This window comes from Triticum urartu, chromosome 3 (genome assembly GCF_003073215.2).
Source record: "Triticum urartu cultivar G1812 chromosome 3, Tu2.1, whole genome shotgun sequence".
NCBI lineage: Eukaryota > Viridiplantae > Streptophyta > Magnoliopsida > Poales > Poaceae > Triticum > Triticum urartu.
Window position 1 is genome coordinate 564,655,225 of NC_053024.1, and position 16,764 is coordinate 564,671,988.

At 46.1% G+C, this 16,764-nt stretch overlaps 3 protein-coding genes across 7 annotated transcripts; 2 read left to right on the forward strand and 1 right to left on the reverse strand.

Annotated features, from left to right (window-relative positions):
• Positions 1 to 272: 272 nt before the first annotated feature.
• LOC125548715 (early nodulin-like protein 1) lies at positions 273 to 1,777 on the forward strand. Its single transcript, XM_048712267.1, has 2 exons — positions 273 to 539; positions 1,189 to 1,777. The coding sequence occupies exons 1-2, from the start codon at positions 356 to 358 to the stop codon at positions 1,617 to 1,619; spliced, it is 615 nt and encodes a 204-aa protein (XP_048568224.1). The 5' UTR covers positions 273 to 355; the 3' UTR covers positions 1,620 to 1,777.
• A 2,325-nt stretch (positions 1,778 to 4,102) lies between these two features.
• LOC125545028 (homeobox-leucine zipper protein TF1-like) lies at positions 4,103 to 9,129 on the forward strand. Its single transcript, XM_048708867.1, has 12 exons — positions 4,103 to 4,241; positions 5,371 to 5,510; positions 5,591 to 5,708; positions 5,915 to 6,100; positions 6,457 to 6,798; positions 6,879 to 6,980; positions 7,152 to 7,346; positions 7,444 to 7,609; positions 7,703 to 7,962; positions 8,057 to 8,158; positions 8,262 to 8,677; positions 8,763 to 9,129. Exons 1-11 carry the CDS (start codon positions 4,206 to 4,208, stop codon positions 8,664 to 8,666), a joined length of 2,052 nt encoding a protein of 683 aa, XP_048564824.1. The 5' UTR covers positions 4,103 to 4,205; the 3' UTR covers positions 8,667 to 8,677; positions 8,763 to 9,129.
• On the reverse strand, positions 7,491 to 13,415 carry LOC125545029 (pentatricopeptide repeat-containing protein At1g69290-like). Of its 5 annotated transcripts, none has more exons than XM_048708872.1 (4): positions 11,008 to 13,415; positions 9,919 to 10,066; positions 9,425 to 9,524; positions 7,491 to 7,624 (listed from the first exon to the last, which is right to left on the reverse strand). In XM_048708872.1, the coding sequence occupies exon 1, from the start codon at positions 13,317 to 13,319 to the stop codon at positions 11,298 to 11,300; it is 2,022 nt and encodes a 673-aa protein (XP_048564829.1). In that variant the 5' UTR covers positions 13,320 to 13,415; the 3' UTR covers positions 7,491 to 7,624; positions 9,425 to 9,524; positions 9,919 to 10,066; positions 11,008 to 11,297. The 5 variants fall into 5 exon arrangements, with proteins under 5 accessions (XP_048564829.1, XP_048564827.1, XP_048564825.1 ...); XM_048708870.1 differs by having other exon boundaries at positions 7,492 to 7,624; positions 9,360 to 9,524; XM_048708868.1 differs by lacking the exon at positions 7,491 to 7,624 and having other exon boundaries at positions 9,238 to 9,524.
• Between the last annotated feature and the right edge of the window lie 3,349 nt (positions 13,416 to 16,764).

Below are 16,764 nucleotides of genomic sequence, written 5' to 3' on the forward strand. Positions count from 1 at the left end.
TTGCACAGCAGGTAGGAAGGGAGGCATCAAGCATAGCTTCCGAAAGCTCTCATGGCAGCAGAAAAAGAAGGTGGGAACCGAAAAGCCAGCTCAAGTTCGTTCACATCATGGACGTCCAGCGGAAATATGCCTCTCCCGGCGGTCACGTCCCCTAGCTTTCACGAAAAGAACAGCCTGCGTCATTCTAAGGCGCACGAAAAGAACATTCGCTCGATCACAATCACTCAATCACTCTGCACGCACGCATTATATATAACCATCTCGATCGATCGAGCCCAAACAACAACAGCATTGATCATTCGTCAATCACGAGCAAACCCACACCAACAACAAAATTCGAGTTTCCCGCCGCGCGATGGCACGGGTGCAGCAGGTTTTGGCGTGCCTGGCGCTGGCCATGGCCGTGTGCATGCCCGCCGCGTCCGCGTTCGTGTTCAAGGCCGGGGGCACGGGCCAGTGGCGCGTGCCGGGCAACGGCAACGCGGCCTCCTACAACACGTGGGCCGAGCACACCCGCTTCCGCGTCGGCGACGCAATAGGCAAGTGTACACATATACTATTACCACTCCTAATCTAATCTCATCGACTAATGCGTGCATATCCGTGGAGGGGGGCTCCGCCTCTCGCCCGGATACCGCGCATTACTCATAGCACCGATCGACAGCACACTGCACTAATGCATGGGTATCCGTCCACACGCGTATATTTGGTGATATATCTCAATATCTGCACAAAGGCTGTGCATTAATCAGCATATATATTTCGGCGTCAGATGCAACTCACTGGCAAGATATATATCTGCATTAAGCATTAATCAGCATGTATCTGCACAAACGTGTTTGCTTTCGGCGCCGTCGTTACTTAAAGTTTTTGTATATCTCTTGTTCAACCTGTAACGGCTATCTCTACGGCTTCAAGATAGAAGTGACGACGGCCTCCCTATCTCGAACGCACTGGCAAGGTAGACCGGGGAAGGCGCCTCCCCGGCCGCAGCCTCTTTTGTCCGCATCGGGCACGCCGGAAATGACCAAACTAGACACCCGACTTTGTCAATATTACCAGCCCTGCCACTTGATTAGCACTAACTAATGAAGCCGTAACAACATGGCATTAATTAATTACTCTCCACTTTCAACTGTGCAGTAATAAAGCTAGTCGAATTTTAACCGCGTCTGTGCATGCATGCAGCCTTCACGTACCAGCCCGGCAGCGACTCGGTGCTCATCGTCGACAAGAAGGCGTACGACGCCTGCGACACCGGCTCGCCGGTGGACACCTTCTCCGACGGCAACACCGTCTTCACCTTCACCGTCTCCGGGCCTTTCTACTTCATCAGCGGCAACAAGGACAACTGCAACCGCGGCGAGAAGCTGGTCGTCGTCGTCATGGGCCCCCGCGCCGCCACCAACGGCACCTCCACGCACGCGGGCGCGCTAGCCCCCTCGCCGGCTGCCGACAACGGCGGCCAGTTCTCGCCGCCGTCCCCGCCGCCTCCCTTCGGCATGAACATCTCGCCCACGGGGAACCCCGACCAGCAGAACGCCGCGGCCGGCAAGGCGGCAGGCATTGCCGGCACGGCCGCGCTCATCATCGGGACCATGCTCTACTCGCTTGTTTGAATAATCACGGCTTTGCTTTTACTGTCCAAATTATGTACCATTGGTTTGATTAAGCTTGCTCTTAATACTATGTTGTATCAACATTTCATGTAAACAGTGTAGCTGAACCATTGCAATTGATCTATAATATGTAAATGCTGGTACTGTTTTTCTTTTTACCATTGACAAAGTGACGAAATACAAAGATGATTATGTTTATTGAAAATATTAATGATCATTGTGATATAACAAGTGTATACAATACCGCAAAATTTCAAATTGCGCAACTAACCCTAGAGAACACTGCGGCTTATCGGTCCACATTATATATATATATATATATATATGACACATGCCGGCTGTGTTTGTACAAGTATTTCTTTTTGTTCACGACAAATTTATATAAGTAAATATATAGTATGGTCCAATATAAAATTATCAAAAGCAACACGCTTAGTTTTACAGCGTAGCCCAAATAGGTGGCACTTTTCCGCTCAAAGCCATACACTAAATAAAAGCCATTGTAGTATGTCTGGCGGAGATACTATATTTGACATTGCATGATTGATATAAATACTGTGTCTTCCTTAAATTGTAGCCCAATTAGTACGGCTCTTTGCATAGTATATTCTCAGCGACTAGCCCAAATGCAAAAAAAATAAATCATATGCACCTTTGTTAGCCCGTCGGCCCTTCCTACTCTCCCTCCCTTCCCCGGCCTCCCGGGCCCCTCCTCTGCACCCCACATTAGCATCTTCTGAGTCCTCCATCGCAAGACACACAATGGCATCCCTCCGACTCACCCCTCGGCCTCCGCTCCCCCTTCCCACCCCTCCCGTGTGGCCCACATTAGCCCTGTCCAAATCCGCCATCCCAAGCCCCACACTGACCTCCCTCCAAATCACCCATCGGCCTCCGCTCCTCCTTCCGGCCCCCACCCTTGCGGCCCACATTAGCCCCTTCTGAATGCCCCATCCCAAGCCCCACACTGACCTTCCTCTGAATCACCCATCGGCCTCCGCTCCCCCTTCCCGCCCCCCCCCCTGCGGCCCACATTAGCCCAGTATGAATGCCCCATCCCAAGCCCCACACTGACCTCCCTTCGAATCACCCCTCGGCCTCCGCTCCCCCTTCCTGCCTACCCCATGCGGCCCACATTAGCATCGTTCGAATCCTCCAGTCCAAGCCCCACACTGATCTCACCCCTCGGCCTCCCCCACCCCTCTTCCCGGTCCCTCTGTAGCCCACATTAGCCCCATCCAAATCCCCCCTCCCCACCGCCCTCGCGCGTCGGCGCACCCACACTGGGCCAACCCCAACAACTTACTAATATCATTGTGCTATGGTGGCCGGGCGCAACTCTATCATATCATAGCCATGCTAATTTAAATTAAAAAAAATTAACAAAGTAGGACTATGGTATCATCAATAAATCTAGATTTATCGATGCAAGTTTATTCGTGTACCATAGCAAGCCACAACCAAAATTTCTATTATCAACGGGTTATAAGTACATAAATATGTGGTGTCATTATCAATATAACGTGCATATCACCTTTTTTCCCTTTGCTTGATCAATTTGGGTATTTTGATTGAACATATAATCTCCTTCTATAACCTCGCATGTCATGTGCACACAAATTTCCCACTCAGGCGTGAGTGTAAACACAAGCTAGAAGTTTAGGATAGTGGAAAGTGATTTATGTAAACCATCTTCTATTGCAAATATGGATGTTATCCTAAGGGTGAAGTGGGGCTAGCTAATCATTCCCTAATTGTTATCTTCAATAAGTGTGTCTACATTAGTTTACTTTTATTGACTACAAAGTCTGCTTTTGTTAACCATTGCATCTCACCATTCACAAATTTATGTGTTGAAGGTCAAATGGATGTTCATGAAATAATAGAATATACACCGCCTTGTGTGCCTTTAATGTGCAATATATGTCCTGGTTTACTAGTCCTTTTGTTTGGGTCATATTTTAACCATGATTTTAACTAATAAAATATAAGTTATACGTAGAAAAAATATATCATTGAAAACTACATTCAAATATGAATCCAACACTATAATTTTTTTGTGACATGTATTAACATTTTGCTAGTCAAATACGCGGTCAAACTTTGACCCAAAATATGATGGGGACTAATAAACCCAGAGATAGTAACCACCTAGGCTATTTTCATCCTTTTTGCTCCCTGCCCACTCCCCCACCCTGTATTTTAATGAGGTAGTGGTATATTTGGAAACAATTAATTGTTTTCCTCATATTATATCTCATGCAAGGCTGTGCAATTATAAGCACACTAATTTATTGTACAAAAATTAAACCAAAAGATTTCCATATATTCGCTTTATTCAGGAGCATTGTATTAGCTACTCTTTTTTACAGGCGTTAATAGCTACTGGAGCAAAAAAAAAGTGTGCAGGCCAGGGGTAAGGCCCATATGGATGGCTATATATAGGTGGCAAAGACAAGGGGAAACAACACATCAGTGCTCTACATTCGAGTGAAGTAGACACTAGAGAAATTTATAGGGTGTGGATAGATTCTGATTTGGTCGATAGATCAACTTGGCGAGGGCGTCTGATCTTTCGAGCCCAAGATGACTGGCAATCATGGTGGGCGTAGGAGAAAGGCGGTATAATTGTTTCCCTCATCTCTAATACTAGTTGAAAGTTTTCTTGCATGCTTTCTTGCTACTCCAAAGAGTTGTAACATGTCTTGCTCTTAGAAAAATTATCTAACGAAATATGAGTACACAAGGGCTTGAATTTCTCAGGAGATGTTGAAATATATCTTGCAAATCCTCCATCTAGTTTCGCAGAAGTGCTACCTCGGATTATCTGTTATTGTATTTTACATCAACTAGGACATGTTTTCCATAGATCTACATAATATGAATGAAGTTTTCCTGGCTAGAGGTGCAACCTGCTTGGGTTTTTTTTTGGTTTTTTTTTTGCGAGGGGGTGCAATCCTGCTCGTTACAGCAAATAGCCATCATCTGTTTTGACCTGCATTCGCATTCTAATCCAGGTTCTTCATGTTCATGTACTTTTTTCCGAGAATCGTTCATGTAACCAATTCACTAATTATGTAAATTCCTAGATCCAGTCATCGAGGTTATTGTAGCCCATTTGTTGTTCTAACAAGTTCTTAATCAAAAGCTTTTCCTTGGGAGACACTTTACAGATCTGGTGATCTACATGCACGGAATGGAAAAGGCAGTACATAAAAATTACATCCAAACATAACGGCGTATCTTGTCTGCATCCTTTGCAATTGTTTGCTCATATTTTGTAGTACTGAAGAAATAACAAATCAATAATATTCATCCTCGAAAAAATTGGGAAATTTGTCTGTCCAGTATCGTGCTTTGCTTGAGTTTTCCTTGCTTCGTTCACCATGCTCCCTACGAGCCAAAGTCTACTTCATTCTTTTGTTTTTGCCTTTATGCAAGGATAGATACTAGAGTCTAGATGCACTATGCATGCGTTGCAGATGTTTTCAAACATAAAGACATGTTTGCATACACGTATGTCCGGAGCTTGGACCCACTTGCTCTGTTAAGATTGGCGGTACTGTAGAGCATATTTCATGGTGCTGTGCCACCTGAAAATTCCGAGGCAATTCAAAGCATGATGAGGCCCCACATAGGACAAAATCCCCAACAAATACTAATTGGCATCTTCCAAATTTACTTTTTCCAAGCTGTTTAATATTTACAACGGAGCGTAATTTTTTGCCATTTTGAATGCGGCATGCCACAGCCGCAACAGGACCGTCCAGCACGCGACAATGACTTGGACATATCACAAGGCAACTCCGATGGACAAGATGGCGCCGAGGGGTCACAGCCCAAGAGGCGCCTGCAGAGGCTCACCCCCCAGCAAACCCAAGTGCTTGAAGGGTATGGTTCCCACCAAAAAATTTAGTTTAATGAATTTATCGCATCCCTCTTTTTTTCATTTTCCTCTCTTGAATGAACAGGTTTTTCGGCATATGCGCGCACCCTGACGAGAATCAAAGGATGGGGATGAGCGAGTCGACAGGTCTCACGATGCAGCAAGTCAAGTTTTGGTTTCAGAACAAGAGGACACATATGAAGGTCTGTTCTAAAACACTTCAACTTGTGAAATCTCAGTGACACAGTTGGTCAATATATGCATCTATCAACTACTATTGCTACTGTACATTGTCATGTCTTCACATCATTAGCTACAGACTTACTGCATGTAGCACGGTAGGATCTGACATGCATAAGGCTTATGGTGGTGATCGTTCTAACTAGTTGTTCCATGGCACAAATTGCAGCATGTGACTGGAAAAGAAGAGACCTACAGGATGAAAGCGCAGAATGAGATGCTGAGGGAGGAGAACAAGAGGCTTGCATCCGCAGCCAAGACTTCATTTTGCCCCTCCTGCGTTGCTTTACCAGGACTGAGTCCCTCTGGGGAGGTGCAGAGGCTAAGGCAGGAAAACGAGCAACTGAAGCAACAGGTAAATAAAACCTATAAACAAGCCCTTCTAGCATTTTCAATCAGCTCAACTCTCTCTAAACTTCAAAATATTCGGCAGATTTTGTTCCAGTTTTAGTATCTTAAAAGCAATGCCTGCTAGACGTACCTATATTTGAAGTACTCCCTCCGTTCCAAATTACTCGGTCGCAGAAATGGATGTATCTAGAAATAAAATACATCTAGATACATCCATACCTGCGACAAGTAATTCGGAACGGAGGGAGTAACTTTGGTGGAATCTAGTCTTACAAAGATTGCATCTCTAGTTAATTTTCCGTCCTCTTTCGAGATGATTGCACCTCGATGTACACTGATCTTGTGTTCTTCGTTTGGCAGCTCTCACAGCTGCGTGCTGAAGCGCATCCAAGTTCAAGCCGTCCTTTTCAACTTGACCCATCCATGGAGAATATCACTGGAAGAGAGAATGACATGGATGCGATTGCTGAACTCGCTCAAAGTGCAATGCACGAGTTTGTCGTTCTGGCCGAAGCCGGCGGACCTCTGTGGATGCCTGTCCCTGGTGGTTCCTTTGACGTGCTGAACAAGATGGCTTATGCTCAAACATTTGGCGCAAGAAGCAGTGCAAATGTGATACTAGGATTCATGACCGAGGCTACTCGTGCTGATGACATGGTCATGATGGACGCCAAGCAGATTGTGGACTACATCATGGATTCTGTAAGTTGCCTATAAATCTTGTCACTGATGATATTTCCAAGTCACGCACACAATTTGATCCCATTGTTGAATGACTGCAGGAGTGCTACACATCTTTCTGTACTGGACTTCTGACCAGTGCAAATACCACCAAGATTTACAAGTGGCCTACCAGTGCAGGCTACAATGGGGCTATGCATCTGGTATGTATGCTTTCATTTCTCTATGTTTTAGCCAAGAGATGTTTGGCATGAGTATCCAAAGAAAATACAAAATTATATTACTGACAAAAACAAGCATATCCTGAGGAGAAATCAGTTTGCCTCGTTACTCACAGTTTGTTTGCCTTCTTTCTGTTTGCTTGAAAACAATAGGTGACCGTCGAGACGGTGTTCCCATCACCACTGGTGCCATCTAGGAAATGCACATTCGTGAGGTGCTGCAGGGATATGCAAAATGGGACAGTGATCATCGTTGATGTGTCTTTGGACAACGGTGACGGCACCGTCAAATGCCACAAAATGCCATCAGGAGTGCTAGTTCGGAGCCTGAATTCCGACGCCAGCCAGGTATGGTAAAGAAGACTTGAGTGGTAAAATGAATTTCTACCAGTATGATATCGGCATCTTACCCAGTGTTTGATTCGCTCCGAAACCTTCTTGGCAGGTCACTGTCATAGAGCATGTCCAAGTGAATGATACTGGTCTTCACGAGCTCTACCGCCCAAGCTTGAGCGGACTGATGTTCGGAGCTAGGCGCTGGGTGTCGAGCATCGTGCGACAAAGCGCACGCATGAGAGATCTCTTCGTTGTCAGCAAAAGCGCCTCGAACGGTGATTAGCTAGAACCTGCAAATATTCAGTCCTGAAACTCTGTAACTGAACATGTCCTGAGAAACAAACAAGTTTTCTATTGGTTTGTTTCAGGCAACACAAATGGGAGGAAGACCCTCATGAAGATAGCGGACGGCCTGCTCGCGGGCTACGCCAGCGGCATCGCCGCCGTCCCTGGGGGCGGATGGACCATCCTGCGTGGCGCTGGCACGGAAGACGACATCAGGATCTCGTACAGGAGGAACAACGATGACAGCAACACCGCCATCGTGTCCGTGTGCGCGTCGTTCCATCTGCCAGTGCCGCACAGGGTGACGTTTGATCTGCTCAAGAACAACCTGTTGCGCCCAAAGGTATGCACTCATGTTATGTTTGGCATGTGCAGTTCTCCTCTCTCAGCGGCTAGCCATGTATGTAGTGTACTAATGCTATGTTTTACTCACACAGTGGGATGTGCTGGTGAACGGTAATTCGGTGAGGGAGGAAGTCGCTGTATGCAAAGGCGTAGGAGGAGGAATTGATGATGTTGTCTCCATACTGCATCTCAAGGTACCCAACACATCCAATTTCAGCTCCTCCAAGAATCGCCACTTTCTCCTCCAGTAATCTTGCATATCTCACTCGACTAACTCGAGTATACATACGTATGAAGGATCCGCCCACCGGGGAGAACAGGGACAACATCATGATCCTCCAGAACAGCAGCTACGATGTGTCAGGCGCGTTCATGGTCTACTGCCCAGTCAACATCCAACTGATGAATGAGATCATGAGCCCCAGCGACACGGCGGAGAGCAACAAGGTGTCCCTCTACCCCACCGGCTTCTACCTCCTCCCCGTCGAGGACACTGCCCTTGGCCTCGGCGAGGGTGGAGCAACTCTTGTGACCGTGGGGTTCCAGATTATGCTCAAGCTCGCTCGTGGCACCGGCCTGTATCCTAGGTCCGCGTCCACGGCCGTCGGTCTGATGACAGAAAACATTGGTACCATCAAGAAGACTCTGACCAGCAGCCACCCCATCTTCTATAGGAGGCAGCCCCCCAACAATTTCATCTAGAATGTACCCAGGTAATTCTGCTTCCTGTTAAATTCCACTAGTCCTCACCTATCTAGTTCCCGGTAATTTGGTGATGACGGCCTGTTATTTGCACAGGGGCGGAAAGGGGAGAAGCGATGCTGGTGCAAGTCTGTCAAACTGCATTTCGATCTCCTGGCGTTACTGCAATATACCCCCTCCGTTTCATAATAAGTGTCATGGTTTTAGTTGAAATTTGAACTAAAACCACGACACTTACTATGGAACCGAGGGAGTATATTGTTATATTTACTTTACTACTTGCGACTTTCTATTTACAATAAAAGAACCTGTAATAATGGTTTAAGAACTAGACTTGTCTTTATCGAGAAAAGACCCTGGCCTATGTATGGTCAGGTTTTCTTTACTCTCTGCAACTTTCAGCTTATATTAAAAACTTGTGTTGTAATAATGGTTCAACAACTAGACCTGTTGTTGTTGTTGTTGTTGCTGTTGTTGTTCTTGTTGTTGTTGTTATAAAAACTTGTTTTAATAATATGTTCATGAAATTCTTATTGACATGTTAAAACATCAGTTCAGTGAATGTGTTGGATTTTCAAAAGAACATGATACAGATCCAGCATAATGGTTCTCTTTCGGTTACTACAGACTAAGGCTTAGGTTTTCATATAGCAACATAAAAGAAAACTCTGCACAATAGCACATTGTTACTACCATTGCATGCATATCAGATAGAATATACCACCAGTTCAATAACTTGGAGGGCTGAAGCAAGTCACCGTCTATTTTAAGGCGGGCACCAAGTGTATCGCATAATATTTGCTTGTACTCCACCAATAAAGCTGCCAGCATTTCTGTATTCTTCAAAGTCTCGTACATCTGCAGCTCCCCAAAGGATAGCAAGTGATTTTTCAGGCAATATATATACATCCATATTTATGTATATATAGGTTCTGGCCTTGTCACAAGATTCACAAATCCATATATAAAGATCATGGATGAAAGATTTGACATGGTAGCTTGAGAGAGAGAAAGATGGATTAATCAATTAAGAATATAATGGAAACTCATTGACATTCACGGAGCAGTTGATCATGTTCTTTTGTGTGCATGAAGCGTTGTTTCGCAACTGATTTAGCAAATGGCTGTACAGTGCTTACTTACATTTACTCTTTAGCTCTTCTGTAAATTTTTAGATTTGGGTCCTACTTGACAAAGCAAAAGTTAAACATTAGGTGTTAATAACAGAAATTTATAAGCTCATTGCACTCACTTGTCAGGAAGGGTTATCTTCCAAGGTGAAGATTTATCAATAACTTGAACACCCGTTTATGTTATGTGCACTGTGTTCCTTCTTTTCTACAATTGTGCCTGGTACTATAGGTGTCTTCCGTGTGAAACTGCTCCGAGTCAACATTACCCTTAAAAGATCCAACATTAGCAAAGCAATAGAAATTGCGATGACCTCAAGCATACAATTAAGGGGATATTAATTATTCAATATCAGAACAGTACAGAACAGTGCAGTAGGTAATCCTACAAAATGTTTGCTTAGCACAACTTCAACGTGGCATAGTGGAGAGTGCCCCTTCTTTCGAGTATAACAGTTCAAATGGATGCCATTTTATAACCTAATTTGCCTTTTATTTGATGGGTGCTGTTTTTAAACCCCACTTTTCCTGTTGATTTGGCATTGCACGATACTGTTTTAGGGTTTTGAGAACCTTTAACTACACAAAGTTGGCATACAGCTCCCCTGCTAGATGTACTATAGAGAAATCTCAATCTCACAAGTTCTACTGGTGACCCGTATATGCTTCACATTTCAGTTTTAGAATAAACTCAAATTTTAATATTGTGGTGTTTTGTCAACTCTGGCAACTTCAAGTTTGAATAATCAGCATTTTAATATCAGGATGTTTAACCAATTCTGATTTCAGGTAGTTATTCCTGCCTTCACTTTTCCCGTTTTCCGCACTAAGGGAGACCCCAGTTCTCAATTGCACTACAGTCCATACTTTATATAACTACTTTAGGCAGGGGCTCAATAACAGACTTGAAATAACAAAGCTCGCTTCCATGTAACAGTAAGCAGGAGTGAAAACATTACAAGGGTAGCTTAACGGACCGAACGAACATAAACTTTTCAGAAAATATCATAGTTTTATAACCGCAGCAGTAAATGCATTCAATGAGAAGCATTTCAGGAGAAACTTGTTATTCACTAACTTAAGAATTTTACATGGGATTTGGAGGTTAACAGGCTAGTTAACGAAGTAGTACAAAGTCAAGTTAGCCAGTAAAGTAAAATATCTATACCTAGAAACAAAATAGGAGGACAAAAATGCACCAGCTTCCTAACCTTGTTGCAAACATATCAATGATCACATATTGGCATATCGCCTACACTTGTTCATCTCTGAAGGTTTGCTGCTTGCTACAGCTTCAAAATTATTTGGAATGTCATCTCACACAAGCATGTGTGATCAAATTCAGTGAGGAATCACATGATAGGTTGCAATCTTATGAAATAAGACCAGCTCAGTTCTTTAACATGATCAGAGCTTCCATTTTCCTAAAGTTGCACTTTCTCAGCTTCGCCACTTTGAACTGCCACAAATTCAGCGAGGAATCGCATGATAGGTTAAAATGTTATGAGTTAAGACCCGCCCAGTTCTTGAATGCGATCAGAGCTTCCATTTTCCTAAAGTTGCGTTTTCTCAGCTTCGCCACTTTTAGCTTCTTGTGGGTTTCCATGAAGGCTTGTTTGTGCCTCCACTTATCTACAAATATTTTCAACTCTTGTGCCTTCTCAATCACCTGCATTGCCATATCAAAAAATCCACCCTTGACCAAAGCATGCAGAAAGGCATCAATCAACTCGTGGTTAAAATCAGCCCCCTTCCTCCTCACTTCTGTCCATAGTATGAGCACATTAAAGTACTTCTCTGCTGAGAGATACCCATTGATAAGTGAGAGGTATGTCTGATTGTTTGGTTCATATAACAAGAATAGCATCCTTCGGTATGTTCTTCGAGCATCCTCTAACCTCCCAACCTTGCAAAAGGCATGTATTATAGAGTTCCAATCATGTGTAGCAATCTCTATTCTCGGGTCATCAACCACTGCATCCAAGAATGATGCCATGAGCTCAGGCCGGTTGTTCTCCGTCAAGCCTGTCATTATAGTAAGATAGCTTGTCCTAAGATCTGGTAGCCTCGCCTCCCTCATATCTTTGAAAAGTGCAAACGCAGACTGGAAATCATGGGCTGTCATGGAAGCATCAATAAGAGCATCATAACTGCCAGCATCAAGCTGTAGCCCTGCTGCGCTAATCTCCGCCACGAGCTGTGCAGCCTCTGCAGTCTTCTGCTCCTTGCAATATGCTTTCAAGATTGGGGAGTATATAGCTAGCCCCACAGAGGCTCCTTGGGCAGTCATTTCGTCAAGTATGTTATGAGCCTTGTTCAATAGACCAAGTCCGACACAAGCATTGACAATCCCAAACCCAACAGAATCATCAACTACTGGCAATTGATGTGTCAACTCAATCTCTTGTGCTTGGAAGATCAATTGAGCCAGTTCCCTGATCCTTCCATTATCAACAAAGCATTGTGCGACCTCAGTGTAGCACTCATCATCAAATGGATTGCCATCCCCAACTCTTCTCTCCTCCACCGCACGAAGTATGATTGAGGAAACTGACTCAAAGCTGCAAGACTTCAAATACCCACTCACTAAATTCTTGAAAAACCCTTTCTTGCTGAAGCCCAGAGCTTCCAGCAACTTATCGAGCTCATCGACCCGGCTTGGAACAGCTCTCCACGCATACAAGAATGCAAGATGTCCAAAGCTCTCCACATCTGGCGACACCCCAACAGCTGGCATAATCTCCAAGACCTTCTCAGCATCTGCGACTGAGCCGAGCCTGCGGCAGCATCCATCAAGAACAGCATTGCAGGCCGCGAGATCAGGCCGCATGACCGCTACCACAGCCGGAGACTTCTCCTCCGCCATGAGCTTGCAGGCTTCTTCAAACACCTTCAAGAAGGCCGCAAAGGAGGCCGTGTCAGCGCGGGTGAGGTCTATCAGCGGAAGGCCCCAGGCGGAGAAAGCCGGCAGGCGGCGCCCGCAGCCGAGGAGAGCACGCGCGAGGGCCAGCGCCGGGGCGGCGGAGCCCGACGCGGCGAGGGAGGAGAAGAGAGCCCCGAGCGCGGCCTCCAGGAGGGGGGAGGCATGGGGGCTCTTCTCCAGCAGGAAGACGGCGGCAGCAAAGGCGCGCTTGAGGCCAAGGCGGTGGTTGTCCGCGACGAGGTGGGATACGAGGGCCGCCGCGGCGGGAGGCGACGGCGAGAGGGAGGCCGCCGCCAGGGACTTGAACGCGAGCCACGCGTCATCCGAGCGGCCCTCGGCGACGGCGGCGAGCAGGCTTTCCTCGAGCGCGACGGCGTCCGCGACGGGCAGGGCTTTGGGCGCGGGGTCCGGTGAGGGATGTGGTTGTGGCGGCGGGGGTTGGGGCCTGGGGCGCGGCGCGAAGATGTTAGGCTGGAGGAAGGAATAGAGGGTGGGGATCTCGTGGGTTCCGCCGGAGGAGGAAGAGGAGGAGGAGGGGGGCCTCGCTCTTAGGGGCAGAGAGAGCAGGCGCCGGAGGCGGACGGAGAGGAGGGCGCGCATCGGCGGAGAGGATTTGCCGTTGAGGTGTTCGAGCGTTTGCCAAGGAAGCCAGCGAAGTTGCAGCCTTGCAGCGGATTGCCGTGGGATTTTTACATGAAAAAACTCTTTTGGAGTCAGTTTTGCAACAAGCGTTGGACATCAGTCTGACAATTTGTTTTTGAAAAACCATATAGATCGCCCGCGGATCTCAGCCCCGTGTCTGTCGCCATCCCTGTACGCCACGTGCCCCATTATTATCATTTTGCAAATGGCTCATTGTTACAATTTCTCTCATCGCAACAACGGCTATATTACAGAATCTGGATTCTTGAAAGAAGTCGTCTCTCGTGCTCCTCCCAAGCTCCCGTCGAGTCGTTGCCTCCTTACACTGCTCTGACTGCCCCGAGTCTCGTCGAGTTGCCGCCTCCCCATGCTGCTCCGACTACAGAAATCGGCTAAGTTCAAGAAGAGTTGGTCTAAGAAGAAGGATAAGGCAAAGGGCACGGAGATGGTAACCTCCGCCGTTGCGCCGAAGTCTGGACCGGATTCAAAGACCATTTGCTATCATTGCAAGGAAACTGGTCACTGAAAGAGGAACTGTAGCAAGTGGCTTGCAGAGCATGGCAAGAAGGCCGGGAATGCTGCTTCAGGCAAAGGTACACTTGTTGCATATGTTATAGACGTTTACCTTGCTGACATACCTAGTAACTCTTGGGTATTTGATACCGGATCGGTTGTTCATATTTGCAACTCGATGCAGGGGCTGGTAAGAACTAGGCGTGTGGCACAAGGGGAGATTGACATCAGGGTCGGCAACAAAGCAAGAGTTGCTGCGTTGGAGGTCGACACGATGCAGCTCCAGCTTCCTTCTGGATTTATTTTGGAATTGAATAATTGTTATTACATTCCTGCACTTAGTCGGAACATTATTTCTGCCTCATGCTTGATGAGTCAGGGTTATGAATTCAATTTAAAGGACAATTGTTGTTTGATTTATTTGAATGGTATGTTCCACGGCTATGCACCCATTGTTGATGGGTTATTTATATTGAATCTAGAACAGGAACCGGTCTATAACGTGAATGTCAAGAGGCATAAGCCCAATGAGATAAATCCGACATACTTCTGGCATTGCCGGCTTGGACACATTAGTCTGAAACGCATGAAGAAGCTCCATGATGATGGACTCCTAACTTTGACCGACTTTGGGTCGTTCGAGACATGTGAATCATGCTTGCTTGGCAAGATGACTAAGTCTCCTTTCGCAAAGAGTTGCGAGAGGGCATCCGAGCTGTTGGAACTGATACACAGTGATGTGTGTGGACCAATGAGCACAACTGCCAGAGGTGGCTATCAGTACTTCGTGACTTTTACCGACGACTTGAGTAGATATGGATATATCTATTTGATGAGGCACAAGTCAGAGACTTTTGAAAAAATCAAAGAGTTTCAAAACGAGGTGGAGAATCAGCTCGGCAAGACTATAAAACTTCTACGATCTGATCGTGGAGGTGAGTACATGAGCCAGGAGTTTGATGATCATCTGAAAAGCAGAGGTATAGTACCTCAGCTCACACCTCCGGGTACGCCACAGAGAAATGGTGTATCGGAACGGAGGAATCGCACCTTGTTGGACATGGTTCGATCTATGATGAGCAAGTCGGATTTACCCTTGTCATTCTGGGGATACGCTCTAGAAACTGCAGCTTTCACACTTAACAGGGTACCATCAAAATCCGTAGACAAGACACCACATGAGATGTGGACCGGGAAGAGTCCCAGTTTGTCTTTTCTAAAGATTTGGGGTTGTGAAGCATTTGTCAAGAAACTTATGTCAGACAAGCTTACACCCAAGTCGGATAAATGCATATTCATGGGATATCCGAGGGAAACCTTGGGATATAACTTCTACAACCGGGAAGAGAACAAAGTGTTTGTCGCTCGGAACGGGGTTTTCCTTGAGAAAGAGTTTCTCAGTCGGGAGGCCAGTGGGAGGACGGTCCAACTCGAAGAAATTCGAGGGCCACTCGGGGACGGCTCGGCTGGTGATGAGATCATACCGGAGTCAGTTAGGGAACCCATAGTGGAAGCGACACCGGAACTACGGAGGTCGGAAAGATTGCGCAAAGTGCGCGATGTATTTTTGCTAGAAAGCGACGAGCCGGCCACATATGCGGAAGCGATGGTGAGCCCAGATTCTGAGGCATGGCTGGAGGCCATGAGATCCGAGTTAAAGTCCATGGATGAGAATCAAGTTTGGGACTTGGTTGATCCGCCGCCTGGCGTAACGGCCATTGGTTGCAAATGGGTCTTTAAGAAGAAAATCGATGTGGATGGAAATGTTCAGATCCACAAAGCTTGGCTTGTCGCTAAGGGTTATGGACAAGTTCAAGGAATTGACTACGACGAGACTTACTCGCTGGTAGCGATGCTGAAGTCGGTGAGGATCGTACTAGCTATAGCTGCATATTTCGATTACGAGATATGGCAGATGGATGTCAAGACGGCTTTCCTTCATGGAAATTTAACTGAGGACGTGTATATGATACAGCCCGAGGGTTTTGTCGATCCGACTAGCACTAGCTAGTAAGGTATGCAAGCTCAAGAGATCCATTTATGGGTTGAGGCAGGCATCTCGGAGCTGGAACATTCGTTTTGATGAGGTCGTCACTGGTTTCGGCTTCATCAAAAGCGAAGAGGAATCTTGTTTATACAAGAAGTTAAGTGGGGGCTCGATAGTGTTTTTGATCTTGTATGTGGATGACATACTACTGATTGGAAATAATATTTCGATGCTGAACTCGGTCAAGGAGTCATTGAATGGTAAGTTTTCGATGAAGGACCTTGGTGAGGCAATGTACATTTTAGGCATTAAGATCTATAGAGATAGATCAAGGAGACTGCTCGGCTTAAGCTAGAGCACGTACATAGATAAAGTGTTGAAGCGGTTCAACATGAGTGAGGCAAAGAAAGGGTTCTTGCCACTCTCACATGGTATAAGGCTAAGCGAGACTCAGAGTCCTTCGACATCTAATGAGCGAAGCAGGGTGAGTAGGATTTCGTATGCCTCGGCAATCGGATCCATCATGTATGCCATGATATGTACATGGCCCGATGTTGCTTTTGCAATAAGCCTAATAAGTAGATACCAGGCCAACTCAGATGAGAGCCACCGGGCAGCGGTAAAGACTATTTTGAAGTATCTGAAAAGGACTAAAGAGATGTTCCTAGTTTATGGAGGTGAGCAAGAGCTCGTCGTAAGGGGTTACGTCGTAAGGGTCTATCATGTAATGTGATAGATAATGCATCGATAGAGATGGGTCTGAGACCCACCGCATGAGTTGTCCATAGTGGTAACCCACTCTATGTGATCAGAGATCCCATGAAGTAGAAGTGGGAGACAAGCTGTTGGTCAGGTGGGAGGAGAGTATCCCTATATTACCTATCCCACTCCATGAAGATGCAA

Excerpts from the sequence above, each read along its gene's own strand:
- LOC125548715 (XM_048712267.1), top strand. The coding sequence starts at position 356 with ATGGCACGGGTGCAGCAGGTTTTGGCGTGCCTGGCGCTGGCCATGGCC. Across the intron at positions 540-1,188 it reads CCGCGTCGGCGACGCAATAG|CCTTCACGTACCAGCCCGGC; the intron begins GCAAGTGTACAC and ends GCATGCATGCAG.
- LOC125545028 (XM_048708867.1), top strand. The coding sequence starts at position 4,206 with ATGACTGGCAATCATGGTGGGCGTAGGAGAAAGGCG. Across the intron at positions 6,101-6,456 it reads ACGAGCAACTGAAGCAACAG|CTCTCACAGCTGCGTGCTGA; the intron begins GTAAATAAAACC and ends TTCGTTTGGCAG. Across the intron at positions 7,347-7,443 it reads TGAATTCCGACGCCAGCCAG|GTCACTGTCATAGAGCATGT; the intron begins GTATGGTAAAGA and ends CCTTCTTGGCAG.
- LOC125545029 (XM_048708872.1), bottom strand. The coding sequence starts at position 13,319 with ATGCGCGCCCTCCTCTCCGTCCGCCTCCGGCGCCTGCTCTCTCTGCCC.